The following is a 27,956-nucleotide window of genomic DNA, read 5'->3' on the forward strand; positions in this document are numbered from 1 at the left end:
CCATCAGATGCCTCTGTTGTCATCCTCCTATTTAAAGCCCATGCTCACTTTTTAAGGCATCATGGATAACCATTAGTCATTACTTTCTCTGCTGTCTCTCTTTCCACACTCTCGCCATCACGTGTCAGCTCTGATGCCTGCTGGAGAAATACCAAATTATTCTCCTGTCTCATTCTCAACAAGGCCTAGCTGCCTGCTACCATAGAGCAGCTGCTTTGTTTATCACCGTTCTTAAAAGCAGCCCTGTTTTCACCCGTCCAACTCTGTCAATCACGATTTTAAACCAAGCAGGAGAGCAGATGTGCAGCGCGGAGACAAACCGACTAATTTGTTGCGGCGTTTTCCAAACGTGTCAGCTCAGTTTGCCGTGAAAAAAAAAAGGAAGACGCCGACTTTTCTGTGGTTGTCACTGAAACCCCAGGTCACAGTGGAGACCGCCTGCCAGGAAACGCTCTTAATTTTACTTCCAACACCAGCATGGAGTCGCTGCCACCGTCTCACTGCCATTCACACAAGTTTAATTGGTATTCATTTGAAAGTCTGCTCGGCTTTGCACAAGCTGTGCAAAGCTACAAGATGAGGCTGTTTGACTTGAGCAAAAGCATATTAAAGCGTTATATATATGTGACACAGAATCATGGAGAGTGAAGTGAGATATGCACTCACCTTACCTCTGAAGCAACGTAGCTAAAAGCTACCTGGGGCTGAGCAAAATGCCCAAAGAATACACATTACAAGCCCTTTGGCTAATATTGAGTATTGCAGCTCCTTTTGAAGCTATTAGCCTAAAATCAACTTTAGCTAAATGATCTTTCCATTGATCTGCATTTACTATAATGTAAGTTTGAGTTTTTGTTGCATTAATGCTCATCAATGCCTTGATATTGACTGCAAACAGAGCCTGTGCCTTGTTAAGTGTAGTAGTCCACATTATTAATGCTAATTCTGCTAGCGCTGATTTAGCTCTCCTCTTGTTAGCAGCAATCAGCTCTGAAAACATACAGCAGGATCCCCGGCGGGGCGTTATTCCTGCCAATTTCCTCGGTGATGCTTTTAGAGCTTTACAGAGCGGGGAGGGAGGGGGACTGTTGGGGGGGAGCAGGGATTTAGGAAGTGTGTCAGCCCTTCCTAAGAACTTATGCATAACTAATCCTGCAAGATCCATTGATCACTGGTGCAGGCCTTTAGAGGCATTGAGGTATTGATCAAGAACTCTTGAAGGAGCCTGATTTAGCATACACAGCCTTCAGTGTCAGTTTTCTTCATCCCTGGTGATTGCCGCGTGTGTAAAACTGACCTGAATCCGCCCTCTGGTTGTATCAGTAAAGATCTGCCCTGCCTTAACCTCACCGCTAGCTCATCGCAAACCACAATGTATAGCAGACAACGGAAATTGGTGGCCACATGCGGCCCTAGATGGCCCCCAAAACGACTCTCAAAGAATACATGTATTGACAACAAAAACACACAAAATGACACTAAAGACCTATGAAATGACAGAAACATAGTTCATAGAATAAGTGCCCACATGTGGCTCAGCATTCATATGAGTTCACTAAGCTCTGGTCCATCAACAGATCATGGCATACACCCCTTTCCTGACAGTTGCACATTCAATGCATATTGAGTGACAACTTAATTTGAGCAGCTTGTTAAGTTGCACTGATATGATGGAATAATACAATTTGTCAATACTTTACTTAAAGTTGTATACTTAAGGCTGACATTACGCTGTCATTAGCATGATAAAGGTGTCATGAAGGCTGTCATTAAGTGTTGTTCACTAAATTATGACACCTTTCGCTAAAGTATGACACCTTTGGAGCTATGTTGGCATTGATTTGGTTCGGTGGAGGGATCTTGTGGTGTTGGGTAGGGTTAGTGGTTAGGTGCATTGGTTATGGGACAGGATGAAACCCCCTGAATGGTCCTAGAATCCATCCAGTTTGGAATAGGGAATCAAAGGCAAGGCACGGGCCAACACATGTCACTGGGGTTTCACCGTAAGTGTCTCAGTACAGAGTGTGTGCAGTGTGTGTAATATAAAATATAAATTAAACTTCAAGTAAAGTGTTACCCATTAGTTTATTATGGTTTGAGTAGATTTGGGAACATTTACTGTTACTTTAAATGCCATTGTCAAATGTACATTGCAATTACATTTTCATTTAGCAGACGCTTATCATCTAAAGTGACGTACAACATGAGCACTTAGGGTTAAAGGAATTACTAAACATCCCACAGTGATGACCCAGGTTGGAACTGTTGACCCTCCGATTACAAGCCAGTTACGCCACCACTGCCCGTTTCCTGTGTTTTGCAGCAATGCCGATAAAACTCTGATTGTTTGCTGGATGCTGTGCTTTGGTTAATAAGTCACTTAATCCATGCTTGTGGTGTTCTGTTTTTTTCCAGGGCTGAAGGTGCGAGAGGTGATGATCAATGTGTCCCGCCAACAGGTGGAGGATTTCCATGGGCCGGAGGACTACTGGTGCCTCTGTGTGGCCTGGAGCCATCTGGGCACCTCCAAGAGTCGGAAGGCTACAGTTCGCATTGCCTGTGAGTTAAAAACAGATCATGATTTTTTTTTTTTTTTTTTTTTTTAAATATAGTTTAGAAAATACAAAATAAAATAAATGAGATAAGATGAAGATCTTAGTCTTACTTCCAAGGTGAAGACTAAACCCAGTTTCCCAGTGCATTTAAAATGGGTTTTGGCCTTCATAATATCTATTTACCCCCAAGTCATATCCCTGAAGTGGCTCCCAGCCCACAGTGGAGCTTCATGGTCATATAGTTACTAAAGATGGTATAACTGAGATTTTCTACATATATTCTATGGACAAACTTGTGTTTTCAGGTGTAAAAGATTATGCCAGAATGTACAGAGAAAGTGGTAAAGGGTTTTATGTTTCTAGTGGGAGGTGAAAAGTTGTGAAAAATGTGATGATATTTGGAGTGTGTTTGAGACGGGAGGCATGCCAATGAAGAGTGCTCCAATCCTAACAAAACAGGAAGGTCTGCATTATGGCTGATGCGTGCACTAAAGCAAAAAGAGAACAACGCTCACACCCTCATTTGTTCTGCGCCTTGGTTTCATGTCTTTGTGTTAGTGTATCACACACACCAGAGGTGTGCTATCAGTGAGGAGCGGTTTGATGCTTCTAAAGGCCACCAGCCATGAATAGCTATCCTTCATAATCCATGATCCTCCAGCAAAGACCAGTGTGAAAAAATGTGTGAAAAGAGAAACTAGAGATAATTAAATTACACAATGGGCTCGATATTCCAGAGGTTTAAAAAAAAAAAAAAAACTAGATTCATGGTAAAAGAAGATACAGGGTAGTTCTGCTTCAGAAATGATGAACACAAGCGAGCTGATATGAGTAATTGTGTCTTTTGTTCGGTCACAGTTGAAAATAATAACTGTGTTCTTCTTAATCTGTCCTTGCCTGGTTACAAAAAAGCTTAAATAAATTAAAAAAAAATGGTGGTGGGGAAAACATTTATCTAATTAATTTCAGACTTTGTAATTAATTAATCTCAATTAATCGCCAAACAATATTTTCCAATTTAAATGTTTTTTGTATATGATTGAATACATGAAAACAATAAATGAACTTGAACAACAAAATTGTGTTTATTATTTATTTCCATCACTGAGTGCTAACATAATATGCAATATGAATAAGCAATATTATGATTGCATTGTTCGCAAAGCACAAACTTATATTGAACTAAGCTTTTAACCATGCTTTTCCGGATTTTTTGTAACCTTTCTAAAACATTTGTTTTTGTGCATTAAAATGAAAAACAGCATTTGGTACAGAACATTCCAGAGAAGTGGAAACTGAACAGTGCAAACTAGTTAGAATACCTGTGGCATGAAATAAACAGAGCAACATATGAAGCTGATGAATTTTTGTGGAGCAGTTCATACATTGATATCAGTATTATGGGTATACTGGGAACTTGTGCTGGGAACTTGTGCCCTGTTTTGAGTATAAAAACAAAGATTTTTCTGTAATTAATTCATCACAATTAACGCGATAAAGTCCCAGCGCTAAAAAAAAAACATAAATTAGCACAATCAAAATCAAATTAAGAGATGTTGGGGGTTTGATTCCAATGTGTGTCAAAGTGTCCTTGGGCCAGACACTGAACCCTAAGTTGTTCCTAGTAAGAGATAAGCACCTTCCATGCTATGTTCCATTGGTGTGTGGATGTAATAAATGTAGCTGATAAAGCTTTGGGATGAGTTTAGTAGGAGTTAAAGGTCTTTATAAATCAAGTCCATTTAATATCTTTACTATTCCTTTAAGCTCACATTGAGCATAAACCTCACCACTCAATCTCCATGTTGATTTTATTTTATAAAGGTATTTTCTGACTCAACTTCACCTTCAACTTTCACCACAACTGAATGATAATCAAATGGGACACAATTAAGTTTGGGTTTTTATATGTGAAGTTTGTCATGAATTGACAACATTAAATGACACGTCGACACAAATTTTTGTAGTCAACATTAGCATTTATGTTACTAATCATTTTTGCATTATTGCATATGTTACACACATCGCGGTTGGTGCAAATTTTGAGAATCTTTTGCCCCACCTGGCAAGAAACTCAAACTATGCCTATGTGATTTTTATGTAGTTTTAAATTAAAGCATTTGAATCACGTCACACTTTTCTTCACTGTGAATGGGGTTCATGCAAAGTTACTGATGGTTAAACAGCAGAGCCGTCGTCAAAAAAAGAAACTTTCCTTCTGTGGTAGTAACGGGAGGTTGTAATCTTTGGTACTGAATCAATGCAGAACAACAGACAGCTGCATCCCCAATGATTCCACTGAATGATTCCTCATCCCTAATATTTATTCAGTCTCAGAGTCGTGATAGGCTGTTTGAGAGCCTCCGTAATGCTGACGTGGCTCTCTGTGAAAGTGAGTCTGACACCCTCGCTGTACAGGATGGATTTGTTTTGACGTAAAACTGGAAGAAAACACTTTTTTTTTTTACAACTTTTGCAGCTCAGTTTGCTCGAATTTCCTGCCGGGTGCAAAAGCCTCCATCCATAAACATGAGCCCTCATTACACCATAGGCTTTGATTAAAGCGCACCCACTGAGTGTGGTGGCACCCTAATTTCAAGGTGATGAATGATAATCATATTCAATAGATGCTTGACAAGTTATCAGTGAGAAAAAAAAATGCTGACACATAGTTAAAATAGATCGTGAAGAGTCACGAGGAAGATCCTAATCCTCCCTGGAGATGTGTGTACTAAAAAAAATGACAGGCCATCAACAGATTTACCATGTGTCTCTATACGAGTTGTCTCTTTCTTTCTTGGGTTGATTTGAACTCCTTTGTGTCAGGGCGGCAGGCCAATGTTATCTCAGCTGAGGGTGAATCTGAATTATTGGGTATAAAACAATCAATTCCCTTCAGCCGATGCTTCATAATCAAGGTAGACACGATGAACCATTTACAGCCACTTGTGTTGGAAATCGATGGTGCATCTAGGGCGTATTTAAGGGCATCTGAAAAGTGCTCCTGTGCAAGGAACCTAGTGTTTGTGAAAGAAGTAAATAATCCAATGCATTCCTCATTTTTAAAAGTATGTTAAAGTGTAAAAACTGGCATGTTTGCATATATTTGTGTGTGTGCGTGCAAACACGCATTTAGAGCTAGCGGTCTAAAGCTAGTTCTTGCACATTGGGCGTATGAAACATTTAATTTCTGAAATTGCACAGTTCATTTATACTTCCCCTCTAAAAAAGGCAATAGCTATGGTTTTGAGCAAATATCTGCAAATGAAAAGGTTGGAGTCAATTCCATTTTTAAATTACAATTGCATCTTTAAATATCTATGTTCAGTTATGGTTAAGGTGAACAGCATTTTTTCTATTTACAATTGTTGTTTTGAAAGTCAAATACAATTATCTTTTCAATTCCTAAAGTTCAATTTCAATTAATGACAATTGCTAAGCCTGAAATAACTAACCACCTAAAACTTAACCCTTCCCTTGTCTTAGCATCCATAATGATACAGAGTCAGTTTTGACATGAAACATATTAAAATATTTGTTAACTATGTATGTGTAAGCCATAACTGTGACATGGTTCAACAGGTTTGTGTTTAATAACATTAATGACATTGTAATTTACAGTTTTTATGAGTCAATTACAATTACAAAGTCAACTATCTGAACTAAATTACTATTCAATTATTATTACAACAGCAACAGATTCTTTCAATTACAATTAGAATTATGCCATAATTGTAATTAATTATCAATTACCCAATTACAATTATATTTGATTCCAAATCATTGCTGTATGCACATGTATGACCCGGATTATGGGAGCAATCCAAGGTCCTCCATCCACCCAATGTATCCTCCAAACCACCTTGCCAACTGATTCCCCAGCACAGAGCTATTGGATCCCCCATTCCTGCAACCAGGCAGCGGGGCTTTGAAGGACGTAGCGTGCAAAGTGAATGTTAGCTGCACGGAGAGGATTGAATCCAGGCTGACCGTGACACTTGACACCTGACAACTGCCTCTTATCTCCCCGCACAGACCTGAGGAAAAACTTTGACCAAGACCCCCAGGGAAAGGAGGTGCCAATCAATGGGATGATCGTTCTTCACTGTCGCCCTCCGGAGGGAGTGCCTGTGGCAGAGGTAAGGCCGTCGCTCCTCAGCGCGCGCTCTCCTGCTCTGCTGAATGAGCAGAGGCTTTCACCCCCGCAGAGCAGAAAAGAGCGGCCATCTTTATTCTGTGTGACATTCAGTCTATGCTTCCCTCAGCAATGCTCTAACTGACCTTTAGCCAATTTATGTAGTCCAGTTCAGTTATCAGCAGTAATTTCACAAAAACACAAAGAAACAAAACTTCTCTAGGTCCCAACCTTCAGACGAAGGAGGTTCAGAATATGGAATTGTATCCACAATTGTACAAGACAGTGGTTCTTCAACTTTTTTAGCCCAACGACCCCCTTTCTCTTATTTCTGAATCTACAGTATCCCCTTTGTCCGATCGTCTGATTGCTCAGAATTCTATGAAAAAACAACTATAGAGCATAATGATGGAATGAATGAGTTATGACACACATTTGAAAGAATCCCATTGCAAATAAGTAGAATGAAACAGTGTTTAATGACCCCTGAATATATTTCTTTCTATAGTTTTTATTGTTTCTGGTATTCTCCCACCTGGTGTGGGACCAAGACTGACCCTTGTATTTTCAGTTCATGTTCTAATCAAGATAATTTCCATCATAATTATTATGGTTTAACTAAAAATAAACATTATACAACCCCATATTTTAAAGTTTCCATTTGTTACATGTACCCCTATTTGAGAAACACTGGTATAAGATATGGATAAACGGGTGGTGTTAACCCCTGATTTTCTGAAAGAAGAGTTGTCCCAACATGATGATGTGATATTTGAACACTGATGGGCTTAAATCTCCTTTATAGCGATGTCTGTATATAAAGAGATGTGTTAAAGTTGATAGAAATGACTGCAAAGAAATTTCTGACACAAATTGGTCACAAAGTTTCATTATTCAGTGTTAGAGCTATCATCTAAAGTGCATTCATGTGATGGGTAGCGTATTGCTTTAATATTGTATATTGGATTCCTTGTTTTGTATTCATATGTCAGCTTTTGTTGTGCTCACTTTTATTTATTTATGTGCTTGCTTGAAAATCTATTACACAGATGTTTGACCTGAACTTGCAAATGAAGATTTAAAAGTTGTTCCCCTTTTCGAATGCAGAACTTTGTCATTCTTTATTTGGAGCAGTCACTGAGGTCATCCTGAGCAATGGAAAAGAATGTGAGCGAGGGACAGATTTAGGTGGAGGTCAACCTTCAGCCAGGCTCCAGATAAATGATTCAACATAAAAAGCAGGAGGGATGTCATTCCACAGAAGGAATGAAAATAGTTGAATTCGAGCGCTACGAAGCGGATTGCAATCTCCCATCTGGTTCTTTGTCAACACAAATGAGCCCAGCCACCGTACAGGGAGTGAATAATGGAGAGAGGATGGGTGCAGATATCGTCAACCCAGTCAATTTCAGCACACCTCGCCCATGAAATATTGAGATGGCGTCTGTGAGTGTGAGATTTCAGTGAGCAGCTGCTGAACGGATGCACAGCCCAGTAGTGTGAGGCTGCGGTTACACTGTTTAGAAATAACCCTCGTCAGCAGGGATGTCAAAGTGAGCTAATGAGTCTCCAGTCACTCACCAAGGAATCATTTTGTTCCATGTGGTCCCAACAGTTTTATTTAACCAGGAGTCTGAGACACTGAGCAGAAATGTCTACGCCGCTGTGGCAGTGTGACAGCAGGAGATCTGTAACTCAGCTTTTCCACTTGCATTCATTATGTAGACGGATCACTCGGTATCAGTTTTTCAGCTTCAGTTTTGTCAGAAACATTATCAGTTTGGGAGTCACACTTCTTGATGGACTGAAGAAACTTTCCATTTTAATCAAATAAACAACTTTAAAACGTAGAGGTGTCGTCAGGTAATGTCCGCCTTAGGATAGGAGCTCTCCAGGACCGGACTAGGGAATCCCTAATCCCCACTTTATGTACGCTGTAGTGCTTAGATGTTGGAAACACTTCAGATAGCTCTACTTTTCCTGAGTTAGCATGTTTAATAAGTGTGATAAATGGTTCTGTGTGGGTCTCTTGGTAGGATTGTTGACTGTAGTATCTGTGTGATGTCTGAAGTGGTGTTTCAGTGTGCATTGATTATGATTGTGTTTCATCTGTTTGGTGACCCAAAACACAGGGATTTATGGATAGATAGATGGATGCACGAATGGCTTCTGCATGCATTGATGGATGGATGAGAGGATGCATAGATGGATGGATGGACTCATAGATTGATGGCTCGATTGATGGAAATATGGAGCCATGCATTTATGCCTGCATTCATGGATGCATTAATGGATAAATGGGTGGATGAATGAACTGATGGAATTATGCATGCTTTTATGGATGAATAATGTTATGCATGGATGGATGATGGATGGATGGATGGATGCATTTATGCATGCTTTGATTTATAATGAAATAATGGATGCATCAATGCATGCTTTGATGGATGGATGGATGGATGCAGTTATGCATGCATGGATGGATGATGGATGTAGTTATGGATGGATGGATGGATGCATTTATGCATGCTTTGATTTATTATGAAATAATGGATGCATCAATGCATGCTTTGATGGATGGAAGGATGGATGCATTTATGTATGCTGGGATAAATGGATGGATGCATTTATACATGCTTTGATTTATAATTAATTAATGGATGCATCCATGCATGCTTTGATGGATGGATGGATGGATGGATGGATAAATGAATGGATAAATAAATGGATGCATTTATGCATGCTTTGATGGATGGATGGATATTCTCTTTTGTTGTAAACAAAAATGGCTAGATCTAGTTTTCAAAGTCACATGGTAGAATTTTAACAAAGGGCTACTGAAAAACCAACATCCAATAATAATAATAATAATAATAATAATAATAATAATAATAACTCCCTGCCCTGTGCAGAGAATTGTAAGACTCTTTGCATGGCCGATGTAAAGGCAGGTATAGCTGCACTCAGCAGTGGATGTGAGCACACGTCTGGGGTTGTTTCCTTACAGAATCCTTCCATCACAGGTTACCAAATCACTTTCTGCACCGGGTGCTATGACAACTGAAGCAAAAGTGTGAGCGCATAAAAAACCGCTGTGTGTGAAGCACAAAACAGGATATTCTCAAGCTGAGGTGACAGAGTTATCGTTATAAACATCACTGAGATGAAGAAATTGCATTCATAGACCAAAAATGTTGAACGTGAAGAGAACCCCATATGTTTTTTGTCAGTGAGTTTGTCCATCTGCACACGATACAGGAGAATTACAGTTAGAAACATCACAAAAATGTCCTCACTCACACAAAGCTATTTAAAGGTCCCATATTATGCTATTTTTCACCCATCTCCATTTGTTCTAAGAACCCCAAAAACATAGTATTTGAGGTTTATTTTTCCATATTCACCTGTTTTCCAGAGTTTTAGCCTCTGAAAAGTCACTTTCTGAGCAACTCTACATAAACAGGCTGATTTGTGGCCTACTTATGCATATTCATGAGTGGGCGTGTCTATAGACGAGGCACTGACTTCATCCTCCCCGCACGGTGATGTAGGACCACAGGACGGCCCGCCCTCTTCCCATCCACTCCGTAGCCGAGCTCATGCTGCTTCATAAACACGAGACAGAGCGTGGGGGCGGGGCGTTCACCGGTACATACATAGACTGTAGAAAATACATACATAGCACTGTGCGAAGGATGCTGCCATGCTCACCTTTGTGGGCGTGTCTGTTTACATGTCAATCACGGCAGAGAGCTTCCTGGAAGCGTGGCTTCTTATTAATATAGTTGGGGGTTTTTTCATCAAAGACTGAGAACATAGACATATAAGAACAAGTGTAGATCAGTTAGCACAAACAAATGATTCCAAAAATGTTAAGAAAAACAGTCCAGGCTCCAGAGAGAGGAACTTTATTGGATTTTGTCTCTGCAGGCAAAAGTTTCTATAAATATGTGTTCTACCTTTTTAATCTCATTAACTCTATTCTATTTGGATACTTTCATTCCTCTCCCTCTCACTGCGGCACTCCTGTTTGGTTTTTATTGTTCACTGTTAAATAACTGAATGAGGAATTGAAAAAATAAAAGAAAATGTTCTAGTCTCCTTTCAAAGTAGCACAGTAAAAGCAGGACGCCATCAATTTAGGCAGAGAATCAATGTTGCTTAATGTGACACATCAGTTATTGTTCTTGATTACTAAAAAAAAAAAAAAAAAAAAGGAATATGTAATCCGTTTGCATTCTGCTCCAAGCATGGATGGTTTTTTTATCTACACTGATCAAATCAATTAATAAGATATAAGGCTTCTTTGGAGAGGATTTGTGAGCTAATGTGATGGAAACAAATCACAAACATTGCTTTACCTTTCCTATTGATCTTGAAGCCTTTACCTCTTTGCTAACCTAGCTTTGACATGAATGAGATTCCTTCAAGCCATGTTAGGAGTAAATAAGAATACCTACGTTTACATGAGAGCTTTAAATCCCCTGTTAAAAAAATCAAATCCTCTTTAAGAAGATTAAAAATCACCTTGTAAATACCTAATTCCGAATGAAAATGACCAAACTTAAATTTGAATTATGTGGTTTATTTTGATTTTGATTCTGAATGCAATAATTCCTTGATCTTGTATACGTCTAATTCCGCTTTAAATTTTATTTTAAATAATTAATTCTGAATTAAAAAACATCCTGAAACCGTGGCCAATGTGTGTGAAACTTTCGATGAGTCAATACAAACACCTCATCTTTATTAAGTCACTACTTTTACTGTTTATTTCTTATTTTATCCTTTAATTATCTGTGTTTTCAGTAAACGTGGACATGCGTTTCTGAAACTCAAACTCATTAGCGTTTCTGGCTATAGGCAGACTGCAATTGCATTCGGCCCCTGAGCTATTCGGGGCCCTCACACTCATTTGAGGAAACTGACATTAACTCGTCTAATATGTTTTAAAATGTATGTAGCATGTAAGAATACTATAAACTGCCATTATATGTTATGGCTTGTGTTTTAAGGTATAATTAAATGAAAGTCGTTGGAATGATTCCTTTTTGGACAGCGTCTTGAATTAGAAATATCTCCATGTAGTTTGATAAACTGGGGGCCCGACCAGCATCTTGCATTGGATCCCCATTAAGCTACAAAGAGCTGACTGACAATGGAAGAAAAAAAAACTAAGTAAACGGAACTGAAAAAGCATGTGTCTCATTTGCAGGTTGATTTTTCTGTGAAAAGTAACGCATTAACATTACACCAATTTCTATGTTAATGTTTTTTTTTTTATGTCAGGAGAAATTGGAGTCTCTACAGAAAGCTTCTTCAGATCTGCAGCTTTAACTCTGAAAGGTATTTGAGGAGAAAGATTGCTTGCTAACCTCATTTCACTAAATTGTTAGATATTTGACCTTAGAATGCATTATTTGCTTAAGTGTGGAAATCTGAAACCTAAATTCATTGCTCAGATTTCCTCCAAATCAATAGTTTTCAGCCTTTCAAAAATGTTTTTTTTTTTTTTTTGGCAAAGAAAACCCAGTTATCTCCAGATATCCACACAACAGTAAATCAAGTAAAAAGTGCATGTATAATATTTAAACTCTGAAATAGTTTTCCCTTAAAAAAGGTGTTTTATGTTTACTATCAAAAGACAAAATGCTGGGTTTTGCCGACAGATAACAACACATAGGAGGAGCTTATTTACAAATTAGTTTCACTGCTCCCGGCCCAAAACCAATCTCTTCCTTTGAGTTTACAGGTATCAGCGGCTGTGAATGCAAAGCACATCTTTTTAAGTCAGAGAAAAGGGAGTCGATGAGAACCCTGTATAATGAGTTTCTTTTGAGAGGTTAGTCTGAAAGAAAGTGTGAAATGAACAGCCCAACTGGAAGCCAGTTTCAACTTCCCTGGATGAAAGCCTTTAATCCGAGATGAATCCCCTTGATCTATAGTAGCTCAGGTAGACAGGCCGGGAGACGGCACAAAGAGGAATCAACTAAATACTTCTGCTCTCTGATACAAGATGTTCTCTGTTGAACCTCACCAACGCATTGCTATTTCAAAAACAAGTTGGGATTTCACTTTCACCATCTTGTATTTCTCTGTTTTCCTTGTTTCTTTATCCACGCTATTGTTTTAGTTCAACTCTACCAAAGAAGGGATGATGCTTCATTATTACCCTCCCAGTCAGTGCCGGAGCTGGTAACTGTTATTTATTCTGTTGAGATAAGACGGATGGAGGTGGAACAGTAATGCTGTGCCTCAGAGCTCAAAGTGGTAGCTCGGTGACATTTGAGAAGCAACAAGGGAGGTAAAGGTGCGATGACGGCCCTCTTTGTGTTCTCCCCCGTATCTGGTCTGATTAGCTCAGAGAACAGCTGAGCTGCAGGTACCCGCTACTCTGCCTGTCAGAGGTGCTGAGTTCAAAGTGTTATCAAGGTGTTATGTCCACTGATGTGTGTGTTTTTGGTTTTCACTTCTGACTGACTGTTATGCATTGTGATAGGTTTCGGCCCCCGCTAAGTTGGATGTGGACGCAGCAACATCATTAACTGAGCCTTCTGTACTTTCTGCTAATCAGCTTCCAACATCAGTTTTACATATGCAGAGGTATTCAGTTCAAGGTTGATGTGCAGATGAAGTTTGTTCACCGCAGTTTTTGGGTTCAGCCTCTTTTACCTTGACTTTATGTCGATTGTATAAGAAGTATTTAAGATTATTTAGAATCTACGTCTAAGAAATGTTCTCTTTGTCTTATCTACCTACTCTTCCACCTGCCCTATCTTAGCTTTTCACTAATGTTCATCTTTCTAATCCTGCCACTCCTAGTCTCCCCCCAAAAGAAAGCCTATGTATCCTCATAACTGCCCCCTTATGCTGCCTTCCAGGCAAATCGGAACGAGCATCTGTGAGTTGATAACTTTGATTTCTGACTTCAATGCATGGCCGGGTTGGGGATTAGATCTCTGGGCCGTACCTGTCTATGTGTCGAAGAGTCCTTAGGCAAGACATTGAACCCTAAGTTGCTCCCAATGGTGAACTTGCACCTTGTATAGCAGCTCTGTCCTACTGATGTGTGAAAGGGCGAATGAGCTGATATTATAAAGCGCTTTGGGACTATTTTGGTAGTAATGAAATATCTTCTCCACCCTGCCTGCATTTCCTTCTCAACCTCCTTAGTACTGTGTTTGTTTCTTTGGATGGTCAACACTAGGCATTCAAAGATCTCCACCTCAAACAGCCATTTCACGTTAAAGGCTAATTGTATCAATTCTAATTGCAAGCGCTATTAAAACCTGCATTGCTTGAAAACCCCGTTTTCATCCAGAATAAAGTCCGCTTCTTTGATCTTTTCCCAACTCCAGTTAAGCATCCACAACAAGCAGGGGAAAGAAATCCGAGAGTGGTAACGGTGAGCTTGGTTTCGCTGGTGAGAACCGGACCATGGACTTCAGTTTATTTGGTACACAAGTAAAATTTGTATCTTTTTATAGAAAGAATAATAAGTAGAGCAACTTGGGGCCTGCAGAGGGTTACTAGGTGGCATTTCACTCAAGTACATTTGAACAATTCAATTCAACTTTATTTATGTAGCACAAAATACAACAAAGTCATCTCAAAGTGCTGAACGAAATATAAAGTCCATAGTAAGAAAGACAGAACCCAACAAGATCCACATGAACAAGCATTTGGTGAGAGTGGGAAGAAAAATGTCCATCTTTTTTATAGGAAAAAATCTCCTGCGGAACCAGGTTCAGAGGTGGCAGTGATCTGCTTCAAATGGTTGGGTTAGTGAACAGAAGGGCAAACAGAATAGGATAGAAGGATAGTCCAAGCGAGTGTCCCAGAATAGTTGAGCCGTGAGCCATTGATCAGGAACCACCAGCACCAGTATCAAGACACCTGAAACAGAAAAAAGAGCGGAGGGCGAGGAGAAGGCACAGACTGCAGGAGAAACATGATACATAATGATATACTCGTTACTATTGGTTAGGTTAACATTAAATGTCTTGCTGCATCCTCCATGGTCTGAAATGCTACCACAACAGACAAGGTTTTGTCTCGTACTGGTCACATGTAATTATATATGGGGTGGACATCAGTGTAAATGGTGTGAAGCAGTGTGAGCAGTGTGATGGGTTATGCAAGTTTTTGCTATTTTTCCACAGTCTAAATGCTGAACTCTGTTTGCTTATGTCTAAGATTCACGCTTTTTGTGTGCAAAACCTTCCATTTCTAGATCCTTTGGGATGCAGTTACACAAATATTGTGACACACATGCATGACTCAGCAGACAGAATTGTATTACTTTGCAGTAAGCAGGTTTTATGTTCACCTTGATATCAAAGGACCATCAAACCAAGCACTGAGTCGAGCGTACGGTAGAGCGTACATGAGCGTACATAAGTCTCGATCTGCCCTCTACTCATAAATCTCCAAGATGGCCCGGGTGTCGGCCATTTACATTGCCCCTTCTGTCCTCTAATTGTCACTCAGCTGCCACATTTCTCAAGACCCAATCACCAAATGTTGTCTGAATGAGTCGCGTGTGTGTGTATGTGTGTCGATGAGCAGACCTGGCCGTCTAGCAGGGGTGGAGGAGGTGACCTTCAGGAAAGGTCTAGGTAATGAAATCAGAGGGAGGACAAATACCTAGAAGCCCTTCTGTCAAGGCTGACACTGATGACCGGAGCCTAATGGAAACAAATGTGGCAATTAGGAATTTCATTTTTCACATCTACAGCCACACACTTGCTGAGCTAATTTGTATGTGTCCCTTCATCGTCCCCTTCTCACCGCTCTCTTTGTGTATCTCTCTCTCTATCTTCTGACATTTTTTCATCATTACCCAAGAGCTGGTTGCTGCAGACAGTTAATGTGCAGTGTAGGCCCCACACACTCTTGGCACTGTTTAATTGCCTCTTTCAAGTCACAGATTTCCCAGGACAGAAATGAAATAAATACATAAAAAAGTGAGAGGGAAAGATGTATGGTGAAAGGAAAGAGAAGAGTTGCCACCATTCCCTTCGTCTATTCAGTGACGGATGACTTTAATCGTGAAAAATTAGACTGTCACCCGCTCCTTAGGCTCCTTTTTATATTATCAATCAAATCGATGCCAGGCACTTAACCTCGGGTAAGATTTAGCACAATCCAGGCCACTTTTAATGGGGGTGTAGAATCTGGTCGACTTTGAAGATTAGCTTCAAAGTTTTCTTCAGTAACTGCAATTAAACTCTTTTCCAGTCCTGTGACAACCCAGTGTCATGGGGGATGGCAAAACTGTCTCCTAAATTATTTCATTGTTTGAAAAGTGGCAACACGATGTTCAATTTTTCAATTTCAAATGACCTTAATCTTAACCCTAACTTTAAAATCCCTAATCCTACACGAATATTCCCTTACCTAACCTTAGAGGCATAAAAGTTGATCCTAAACCCTAAACCTAACCAACAAAAACTGAACCCTAAAGCCAGAGGTGGGTAGAGCTAACAACAACGGTACTCAAGTAGAAGTACTGTTACTTCAAAATAGAATTACCCAAACAGAGGTAAAAGTACTCATACAGTAAGTACTTGAATAAGAGTCAGAAAGTGCCTCGTAAAAAAAAAACAACTATTCAAATAGTGAGTAACTTCAGATGTAATTTATTACTTCCAAAACAAACCATCACAAAAAATGCATAAAAAACTCTGTATATCAGTGGTTCCCAATCTTTTTTCAGGTCATAACCCCATTTTTATATCACAAATTTCTTGCGACCCCAGAGACTTTTTTTTTCCAACTTTAGTTTTTTGATCATGTTTGTTTTACTGTGTTACAAATACAGCGTAGTAAGGTTTAGTGCACAGTGACAATATGCGCCAGTTATTTTTTATACTGAATTTTATTTGTACTATATTTATATTAGAGAACGTGAAATAGAATACAGTTGTTTGAGTCTGTGTGTGGTGTTTTAATTTGAAAAAGAATAATACATATTGAAGATTTTTGCACTTTCTGCCACTTCCTGCACTGTCGAGCTATTTCTGTGATATGATGTATTGATTTTTTTAATTATGCAAAATAGATCAATAAAAATAAAAAAAGCCAATTAAAAGACATATAATTTTAATCAGTAATTTATTTTATTTTATTATTATTATTATTATTACTACAATTACCACTACGCAGAGCTGCGTCTGAGGTCGTCTGAATTTATTTATAGATAAATTCATGTAACGACATGCATGCATTCTACAAAATAACTACTTCTAAAAGTACAATTAATAAAAGAAAATACTCATTTACATGTAACAGAGTAAATGTAACATGTTACTACTCATCACTACCTAAACTTGAGCCTAAATCCTAACTCCTAACTATCCCCTGATTAAAGCAAATTCAGTTAAATGCTATTATGAACTCCTAATAACTCAGGGTGTGTTCCAACTGTACTCTTTAATAGCTTACAGACAATATTGATCGCATTAATCATTGACAAAGAATTAAGCATTAGTATTTATTATCGAAAGGTTAACTTGTACAGACCGTTATGCTCACTAAACTAATGCTAATTAATTATGAACATACTCGAGTAAAATAAAAGTAGAGAAGTGAGCTTATTGAAGGTGAGAAAAATAAAAATAGGAAAACAACAAAGGAAGATCAAGAGAGGTGTAAGAATGTGTGTGTGCGTGCGTACATTATCTAAATGTGGGATGTCGATTGACGTTATGTGTGATGGATAGGTGTTGATAGGTGTTAACTATATTTTATAGCAAGTGAATGTTGGAGTTACTGTAAACCAGAAAGGTGGATAATTAAATTGCCACATAATATAACCTTTCTAACTTTGGAAGTCTCATTTTCTGACATAGATTTCTGTGATTAAAATAGTGAGATAAAACAGTGCATGTGTAATAAAGATGAACTTTGCTTTAAATCTTGTAATAAATGTTAAGCATTGTTAACTCTTGGTCAGTTCAGTTGGTAAAGCAAAGGCCATGCTAGATTATTCCACTGCAGGTTCTGTGTGCTTTACACAGCAGCATACTGTACATCTCTTGATGTAGATCAGGGGGTAGCTAGCCCTTTCATATGGAGGTCAAAGAAGGGGGTAGCTGCAGTTTGGGGTCAATGCCTTTTGTCGTCAGGGTTTTGGAAGAAAGTTAGTTGATCAGGTATGTGGGGGAAGAGAAATATCTCAAGACTAGTAAGTTACTAAACCAAAGCTTTTTTCTGCTGAATACAAATGTATTTGGGTGTGAAGTAGTGCTGTAGATTGATCCTGGTCCAACTCTCAACATTTTAGTCAAAGTATTTCAATTTGACATATTTTATTGTAAAATGTCATAGTGACTGCCGTCTATGCGTTGAAACCCGGCTATTGCAATCGATTTTTGCTATTGGATGAGAACAAGATCACGTGATGTTTTGGGACCATCTTGCATTGCAAATAAGCATGTTAGCCCAACCCCTTTTTATGAAAACTAGTACCTGTGGTCAGTAGGTTGGATTGAGAGATGAGTGAATATAGAGGTATTTTGAGTAATGAGTAGCTAGTTAGCATAGCATAGATTGTTCATTGGATATTTTATAGTATAGACTGGGCGTATCTTAACTGCTCCAGGAGCCACGCCCATAATCAATAATTTTTTTAATTTCCTTCCTAGTGCAGGAACTAGCCTATCCAGATTTGGGAGGCTAAGCAGGGCCTACTAGGTTAGTATACTTGAATGGGAGACCATCACATTAAATAGTATGCGTGGAATGGTTCTTAATTTGTGTTATATTTTATTTATTTTTTATCTTACTCTGATCTCTTTTAACTGTTCTTATTATAATCGTGATGATTCCTGTTGCCCATATAACCTCAGGAACTATAAAACCTAGTCCTAGGCCTTAAAACATAACTGGACTTGAAATCCTTTCCAGATAGCTGGAAATAACTTCAGTTTGAAATTCACAACAAAAATGAGGAAACCATGTTAGCGCACACAAAACAATAGATTACTTTATGTGACAGTTTCACAACCCCCTGTAAGATCGCGTTGTGAGGCCACAACTCGAACAACCAGTTCTCACAGGAGTGGGAAAATACCACGACTCTAAGAAATGATTATTGCATGATGTCTATTATGACTTTATTTTTGTCAATACACAACTGCAATCCATCATTCTCCTGACCCGTGTGTCATTTCTGTACTCCTGGTGTTTGCATGCCCACAGGCACTTCCTATTTGCATCCAGCTCGAGTGCTGTTTGTTATCAACGCTGCCTGTGTGCTTCCTATATATCCATCAGCCCGGCGCATTCCGCTACGGTATGAATGTAATTTGCAAATGCAGCCATGCAGCTCACTTTACCAGAGTGGAGGCAGCAATGCGTTGCTAAGTTTGTAATTCATAATTAGTTCCTGTCTCTGCTGCTGGTAATTGCTTATGGTGGCTCTTCTAAGTGGCTAATGGTGTTAGCATTGGTGGTTGTCCTTTTAAGTTGTGGTTAATCTTACAGTGGAGCATAAAGGCAGCTGATTAAGAGTCGTTAGTCTTGGTTTGTTGGTTCGCTTTAAAGATCTGACATCCGATAAGCTGATCAGTCCGTGTAGTTATTCCGTAATATCGTACGATTCAGTCTTACGACTGGGATTTTATTTAAACATATTCCTGCATGTATAACCACACTAATACACTGGTGTTCAAGTAAAAGACTCCAGTTAACCCAATAATCGAAAAGAGTACCTTCAGGGTTACCAGGATGCTTTGTTAATATATGTTACACTTGTTTATTAGGTTTGCCTCTTCAGTGCTTACCTTTATCCTGATTTATTTTCCATAAATTCCATCTCTATAATGCAATGTCTTTTTTTTTTATTACAGCACTGCCAATGCATGCTATCGATGTTTTCTAGAGCTGCAGCACTTACTCTACCAAATAATCTGGATTTTTGGTGTGTCAGGACCAGCTTGAAGCCACAACACAAAATGGAGAAAAAAACTAAACGATGAAGGCGCAGTTGTTACTATTATTTGCCAATACTAACATCTGCTGTGGGAGAGACGGAAAGAAGGGGCTGAGGAAACAACTTAAATCAGGGAAGGGTCTTCAAGCAAATCAGCATCAGGTGTTCAGACAGAAATAAACACAATAGTGGGGTCATCACATGTGTCTAAATTACCAAAAAATGCAGTTGTAATAATATTGTAATAATGTAACGAATTCAAAGAAAATCCACAATTTTCACATGCTTTTATCACATGACTGCAGTCATTTTAAATCAAAGTAAGAACTCCATTTTCCTGAAATTATTTCACATAATTTCCCCAAATTAGAAAAGACAACATCCTGCAGGGATTGATATCTGTCACTTATTACCTGTATATTGTCGGCGCCTTACATACTTAATGTATCATTTATACATCGAGTAAAGTACAAACTTGGGGACATTAATGTTGAAATTGCTTATTTTCTCGCCTAAAATCTGCGCCCACTTGAGATCAAGCTACTTCGTATTTGGCCCCCAATTAAAATGAGTTTGACACCTCTGCTTTAGACTGTAAGAGAGAAGATGTCCTCAGTTACATCAACAGCTGTCGTGTCATTGTGTTATTATTGTGTTAACTACCACAGGTGAAAGTAATGGATTACAAGTACTCACATTACTCTAATTGAGTTGCTTTTATGGGTACTTTGAGTATATTTTTAAATGAGTAATTTTACTTGTGAAGTCATTCATTACATTTCTACACCCAACAGTTACTGAGTAAATCATTGTTTTTTGGTTTTAATATGATCAACGGACATTGGGAAACTACAAAAAATGGAATGACCATCAATCAATGACCATGACAATCAAATGCATCACATCATCGCCGACCAATCACATTAAACGTCATGCATGGCGCCAAAACAGCATTGAATGGAGGTTATTTTATCAGTTATAGAGTTCATAAATGTATATATACTCAGAACCTGAGATATTTTTTTTTTATTTTGAATTGAATTTATTGGTGTTATTTTATTTGAAAAATAATTGTACGTTTTGACGTTTTATTTTACACAGATGCTTTTGTGGAAAATAAATTAAGTTCCAAATGTGCAATATTTAATTTTTTTCCTTGTAAGTTTATACACGAGATGTTTACTGTATGCAAGGGAACCGTGGCAAGATTTATTACTAAAAATAAACATGGGGGGTGAAAGTAACTAGTAACTTTTACTTTTAGTAATATTTATTTGAGCTACTTTTTAATTGTACAGGAGTATTTTATGTATGACTTATGTGTACTTGATGACAATTTCTATCAAGTAACAGTACTTCTACTTGAGTAGAATATATCAGTACTCTTTACACCTCTGATGACTACCCTATATTCTTATAACATGATCATTATTTCTACTCTTTTTGTGCTCTTCATATTCCTGTGAGAAAGCAAATATTCTGACCGTGAGATAAATAAAGGTATATCATCTGATCTCTTTTCGTAGGTTCAGTGGTTAAGAAACGAAGAGGTGGTAAATTCCATGAATGACGACAACATTGACACCCGAGCCGACCACAACCTCATCATCAACGAGGCGCGTCTCTCGGACTCGGGCAACTACACTTGTCTGGCCAGTAACATCGTGGCAAAGCGACGCAGCGCCACGGCCGCTGTGATAGTCTTTGGTAAGTCGTCCGAGGAGCTGCGGTTATTAGCTTCTAAACTTGCACAAAGACACAATGTCTGCATGTCACTTCACATCAATATGTCTGACTTCACTTAGCCCAAAACACGTGATTAAGAGACCTGTCTCTGTTTCCACTGAAGAGCAATGTTTCCTTTTTATTCCCTTTGAATGTATTATTCAGAGACTCAATTTACTGGCTCTCATTTGTAATCAATGTGTATTTTATGAAAGGGAACAAGACACTGTGTCTTAATCTCATTTAAAAGGAGTGTTGCTTATTAAGTATTTATGTGCCAGAGGCCTTGCAAAAAATGTGAGTTTCCCAGCTTTGATAGCACTGCTAAACATCCAATTTCCACAGCGATGTTAGATGGAGACATCGTAGAGTAAAGTGCGTCTCTCACAGTGCTAAGTGGACAACCTCAAGCTGTTGATGCTGTAAATGCGTCATTTTGGTTTGATAGGTTGTCTTTGTCTTCACATCATTCCGTGCCTTCATTTTAATCCTACAGCGTGGAAACATTGAACTGGCAAATAGAAAAATAGAGCCGTTATGCCACCACAATAAATGTGCCCTGCTCAATTTGCTACCAATGTTATATATTGTTGCCTTGCAGCAGCTCCAAGCTTGCATGATCATTAATAACAACTAAGTATTTAACCGTGCCTGAGTCGTGCAAAAGGTAATGAGCCTTGTTTTCACTGAGTTTAATGCTCCCTCTGTGCTATTGTTTGTTTGTTCCAGTGAACGGCGGCTGGTCCCTGTGGACGGAGTGGTCAGCCTGCAATGTGCCATGTGGCAGAGGGATCCAGAAGCGCTCACGGACATGCACCAACCCGGCGCCGCTTAACGGCGGTGCCTTCTGCGAGGGGATGTCTGTGCAGAAGATCACCTGCAACGCTCTCTGCCCAAGTCAGTGTCACCTTTAAGTTTCTGCATGTTCACATTTGTTTTACATATCTGTCAACACGCACACCGAGAGAGAATGATTTAATCAATGCCAACAACACGCAAAATCGACAACAAAAACACAATAAATAGGAGAAAAATATACGGAATAATAAAAAGAGCAGACACTAAATGACAAAAAAGTATAGGAAAAAAATCTCTTCAGGAGGCATTAAAATTCTGTTTCAGAATTCTGAGCAAAATGTAGTAGTCGGATATAAGGGGGGTACTTATATACTTACACACAGTAAGAGAAAGGGGTACTTGAGCCAAAAAAGTTTGAAAATCACTAGTCTACTTGATCTGTTCCAATTTCTCTCACAACCCTCCTCTTTTAGTTGTACAGGTTTTTTTTTTTTCAATGACAATAGATAAAGGTACTCATTACTTTTATCACCATATGGGTCATTCAAAGGGAGAGGTTCGATGGCATGTGGTCGAAAGAGGCCCGTGGAAAAAGACATGTTTGGACAAAGTGAAGAACATGGAAGCAATAGAGCGACAGAAATTGTGCAAAGGCAATTACATGCTGAAAGAGCTCCAGTCGAGCTCCGAAACAACTTCTGAGATCTAATCTCTGAGCAGATGAGCGCAGTCTTACAAACAGCGATGATGTCGCAGTGAACGTTCAAGCTGCTCTAGTGGAGAATTGGAATGATATAAACACATGGCACTCAAGGTCTTCACTAGCAATTGGGATGTTAATTACTTAGATGTATTAAACACTTGGTCAGTTTCTATACATTTAGCTTCCCTTTTTGCATCTTTTTCCCTGCAACTTATTATTTTTTTTTTAGAAGAATAGAAAGAAGTTTATGTCATTTGTTGGTGACAAGTGTTCAACCGATGTGCAGGACTGTTGTTGTGAAGGCTACAAGTGGGAGTCAATGTATTGTAGAGAGAATCAGGGATCTTTAATATAATATTGCCTTATCATGTAGAAATCCTATGCAAAAACCATGTATCTGGCCCCATTCTAAAGATGAACGTACGTCGTTCTCATCAATAGATGCTTTTATTGACTGTTGTTTGACTGTATGCAATGTACACGTAATAAAAAAAAAAACAAAGCTTAGTGTCTTATTAATTTAAGTATTTGCAGTTTTTCTACTGCATTTTTACATGTGTCACAATGTTTCACCATAAATGATCACAACCTTTTATCATTTTCCAACAGGGTTGGGGTCAATTACATTTTTCCAATTACAATTAAGTTTTCAATTACCCATGTTCAATTACAATTCAGTTACTATTACAGTTACCAGCATTTTTTCCAATTGCAATTAATTAAATTTTTTTTTTTAACATCAGAAAGTCAATTACAATTATGTTCTCAATTACTAAAGTTCAATTACAGTTCATCACAAACACAGAGCCTGAAATAAATAACCTAATAATAGTTAACCGTCTTCTTGTGTTAGCTTTCAGTTAGCATCTCTTATGATAACGGGTCTTAAATCAGCTGTAAAATACACTAAAAACAAATATCTAGCATCTAATTTATTTCCTATCTATTGGTTGCTTTGTTAGGCTTCCTGATCAATGAAAATATAGGTTTTAATATTTTTGTTATGGGCGTCTGAGCCTTTTATGTCGATTTCTTTCTTTTTTTTTAATGATAAAAGCTTGATATGAAACACATTTTAATATTTGTTAACTAAATGTGTGTAGAACTGTACATAGAACTGTAACATGGTTCCCCCGTTTTGCGTTAAATTATCATTTTTATCGGATTTTCATGGCAAATAACAATTACAAAGTCAATTATTTACACTCGATTACAATTTTGTTATGATTACGACAGCAACAGATTTTTCAAATTAAAGCAATTACGCCGTAGTTCTAAATATTTATCAATTAGGCGATTATAATTATAATTGACCCATTCCTTCCAACATGCTAAAATAAGCTCTTTATTTGCATTACAGCTTATTATGACCAAACCAAGGTAACCTGCCAACATCCTGCAGTGAGAAAGGAAACAAATAGAAGTGAATAAAGGAGAGAGCTTTATGATTTAAATTATTGAGACTACACCACTGCCTGTGGTGGAAAACTGAATATGACTCAGCATGCTTTGTATTTCAGGGAAAAAAAGAGGTGAGCTAAGGTACACAGAAATAAAAAATAAATAAAAAAAAAAAAACTTTTAGAAGGAAGCAGAGAAGGACCTTTCTGCTCTGAAGAGAGCGACAAGGCTTGTTCCCACAGACGCAAAGGTTGTCTTACAGGGTGAGCGGTAGCACTGACATGCAGACCTCTCTGCTTGAATGGAGTTGGACATCTGTGTCACCTTTTTTAAAGGCCTGGGTGTTATAAAGTAAAAACAGTACCTTTTTTTTTTTTTTTTAAACTATTGAGCAAGTGCTTCCTGTTTAAGACAAAAACAAGATGTGACAAATTGTACTGAACGCTGACCACCAAATATAAATACAACAGACAATTATCACCAGTTCAACAAGTCATGGGTACTTTCACAAGTTGTCTATTCTCAACATGTGAGTGTAACGCAAGAGTAGGTTGCAGACCTTGGATGAGGAAAAAAAAAGATAAGATTTTATTTTGAAAGGGTTCTAATTTTACTTTCACTTCTCTCTTGATTAAATAAACTGAGATGAGCATGAGCAAACACCCTAGACCTTGCATTAGGGACAGAAAATTAAATGATGAAGAAAGCTGAAAGCCTGGTATTTAACCACTTACTCAACTCAGTTTTCTTAGAACATGGACAGCACCCTTCCAGGAAAGCATTATTGTCTAAGAATAAAATAGATACAATAAAGTAAAGTGGAAGCAGGGGTGGACGGGTCATCTGGCATACCGGGCACGTCCCAGTGGGTCGGGACCAGACGAGCGATTGGACGTGGCCAGAAATTGTCTAAAAGTGGCAAAAATCAGGCAAGAAATGAGTGTAGTGTCTAAAATAGGCCAAAAGCAGTCAAGAGTGGGCAAAAAATAGGCAAATAAAGAGGGACCAGGTGGTATGTAATGGTGAAGGGTAGCTTTTAATGAGCAAAACGTGGCAAACAGTGAAAAAGAGCAAAATGTGGAACAAAAAGAGGCAAAATGTAGGGAGGAAACAAGTGGTATTTATTAGGCACAAATTAACTTATTTGGATGAAAAGTGGCCAAAGAAAAATTAATAAAGGACAAAAATAGGGGAAAAAAAAGAGGTATTTATTAAAAAAAAAAAAAAAAATGTAGCTAAAGTCTGAAAAAAAGTGTCTGAACTTTTTGAAAAGAGGCAAAAATGGCACAAAGGAAGTTGCAAAATGGTCAAAGGAAATATGTAAAAAAAAAAAAAAAAAGAGTTAAAAATGTTCCCCCTTTTAAGTTTTTTTGGGGGAGTAATAATTAAAATTAAGACATAAAAATCCACATGTTGAGCATTACTGACGTAATAACAGCTTCTAAGTGGTGTCGCTGATAATGTAATGGTCTGGACAGGAAATGCCAGGTCTGAATTTTTGTCCCAAATCATCTGTAATGATTTTGGTTTCTCTGCTGAGTTTGTGCTAAGGTGCTAATGTCATACATTAGAGTAGGAAATGTTGTTTGTTGGGGATTCAATAGGAACAACTGGGTTCAGTGGCGCACAGGCTTCAGGAAAACTCACTCATCAAACAGTGGAACTCCTAAAGTTATGCTGTGTACTCAGGATTTGGCCAGCCGTCCCTTCCACATGCCGCTCCAATCCCTAATACGATTAATTAATGAAGCTGGCTGGACATACTTCCTGTTCGTCTACAAGCTGGGAGCACACTCCTAATTACAAATCTCACTGCTGGTTTCAACAATCTGCTGTTGCCAGCATTTGAATGGGAGCAAAAACTTTCAGGTCATCTTCTTTCTGCCAGTTTTTTTTCCTTCAGTAATATAACCAATTATGTGCTAATAGTCTTGCAATAATTGACTCTCATCGGGCTGCTTTTATGCTGTCAGATCTCAAAGACAAACTCAGTGAACTCGCTTGGTTTATTCTTTGTGGGTAAAGTTTAAAGCTGGTGTATTTTAATTTATCAGTCATGGATATTCACATGTCGGTCGTTTGTCAGCATCTGTATTGATCAGGAGGGATCCAAAAATACTTTAAAGAAATAAAATTAGATAACCTAATATATCCAGAAATGTCTATTTCAAATCCATCCAGGTATCACAGAACTTAATGTTATTACAAGAGAAAACAATTCCTCACTTTAAAACAAATAAGCAATGAGACATCCAAAGCCTAAGGATCCCGAAGTGGGGAACGCAAATTGTCATAGGGGGTATGTAAACATGAAATGAAAACAGTGTGACAACATTGGAAACTAGAATATAAATCCAGCAGCAGTCAGAAGCCTCCATGCATTGCCACAATTGTAGCAAGTTGTATTTCACAGTATCAGGGTGATGAATATGTTTTATTACTGCTATATGTTCAATCAACAAATGTTTGGTAGATTCCTTTTCCAAAAAAGAGATTGATTTCTCACTTAAAGGTGCAGTTCGCAACTCTCAGATCCCTCTCTCCCCCTTCCTCCCCGCTGCTCTCTTGCCCTGCCTCCAAACTTTCCAAAGTCCCTCCCTCAGAGGCATAGTGATATAACATGCTCTGTTAAAATCATATTACTGCAACACTTCTCTCTCTCAATGTGCACACACCTCAGCAGCAGCAGCAACAACACAGTGTCACGTACAGCAGCTCACATGGATGCTGAACAACAAATGCACTACAGAGTTCTAGTGTAACAATTACAAATCAAACATAATGTAAATCAAGCAGCAGTAATTACCTTTCAAGCAGAAAAGTTACTAATTCCATCTTCTACTCATCCAGACCATACACTGTAAAAAAGACGGCGCTACAGCCTCGGGAAAGGTGCGGGGACTGTGAGCAACAGCTGTCAGTTCGTGACAGCTTTTGCAAATATGACAAAAAGTCACTTTTCTAAGAGTTGCAGACTGCACCTTTAAAATGCCAGTAGGCTAATTATTTAATAAAAACAAGTGATAATTCTGAATAAGATATTTTCTAGTGTGCTTACAGATTATTAATTTTTTTCAATGATATATTGTTCGCTAACAGGATAGGTAAAATTCAGGTAGACATTTTCACTGTAGGGCTACGTTGACATTACATTATTGTGTTCTTATTCAGGAAGTCGGGCATCCGGGTAAGTTGTGACGTTTTTGCCTAGCAACACCAGTCACCATAATTGTTTGGGGGTAAAACAACATTAACAACGTACTGACTCCGTTGTAACAGAAAAGGTTTCACCGTGACGAACAGCTGTTGTGTGTTTGGCTGTTTGTCAAATGTAAAAAATAATACAGATATCATTTTTTATATCATCAAAACAATGGCTTTCCTTCATAGGACCATCCAAAATGCTTGAGAATGGTAAGGTGGAAATGGGTAAAAACGTCCTATTCCTACCTGTGCTCTCTGCATTTCATAAGTGAACAGTTAAGATCTGAATTGAGGATTTTAGGGGTATCTCGGCAGCTTTAGTTTTCATTCTAGATGGCAATACGTTGTATTTATATCTGTTGTGTACACTGATTAATGGCGTGTGAGGATTTTACCACAGGATTTTTACTGTGTGGGTTACTCACGGGGTAATTTATTAGGTAATTGTAAATATCTGGATAGGTGAAATTGGGCCTTTATGTGGACACTCAGATATCT

At 38.3% G+C, this 27,956-nt stretch overlaps 1 protein-coding gene across 2 annotated transcripts in view; it reads left to right on the top strand.

Moving 5' to 3' along the window:
• unc5db (unc-5 netrin receptor Db) overlaps positions 1-27,956 on the top strand; it is a 290,269-nt gene that overhangs the window by 163,023 nt on the left and 99,290 nt on the right. For both annotated transcript variants that reach the window (XM_028458242.1, XM_028458243.1), the window contains exons 3-6: positions 2,416-2,559; positions 6,591-6,694; positions 21,154-21,334; positions 22,082-22,249. In XM_028458242.1, the coding sequence (XP_028314043.1) occupies positions 2,416-2,559; positions 6,591-6,694; positions 21,154-21,334; positions 22,082-22,249 (597 nt within the window). The remainder of the gene's footprint in view (positions 1-2,415; positions 2,560-6,590; positions 6,695-21,153; positions 21,335-22,081; positions 22,250-27,956) is intronic.

This window comes from Gouania willdenowi, chromosome 9 (assembly GCF_900634775.1).
Source record: "Gouania willdenowi chromosome 9, fGouWil2.1, whole genome shotgun sequence".
Lineage (NCBI taxonomy): Eukaryota > Metazoa > Chordata > Actinopteri > Blenniiformes > Gobiesocidae > Gouania > Gouania willdenowi.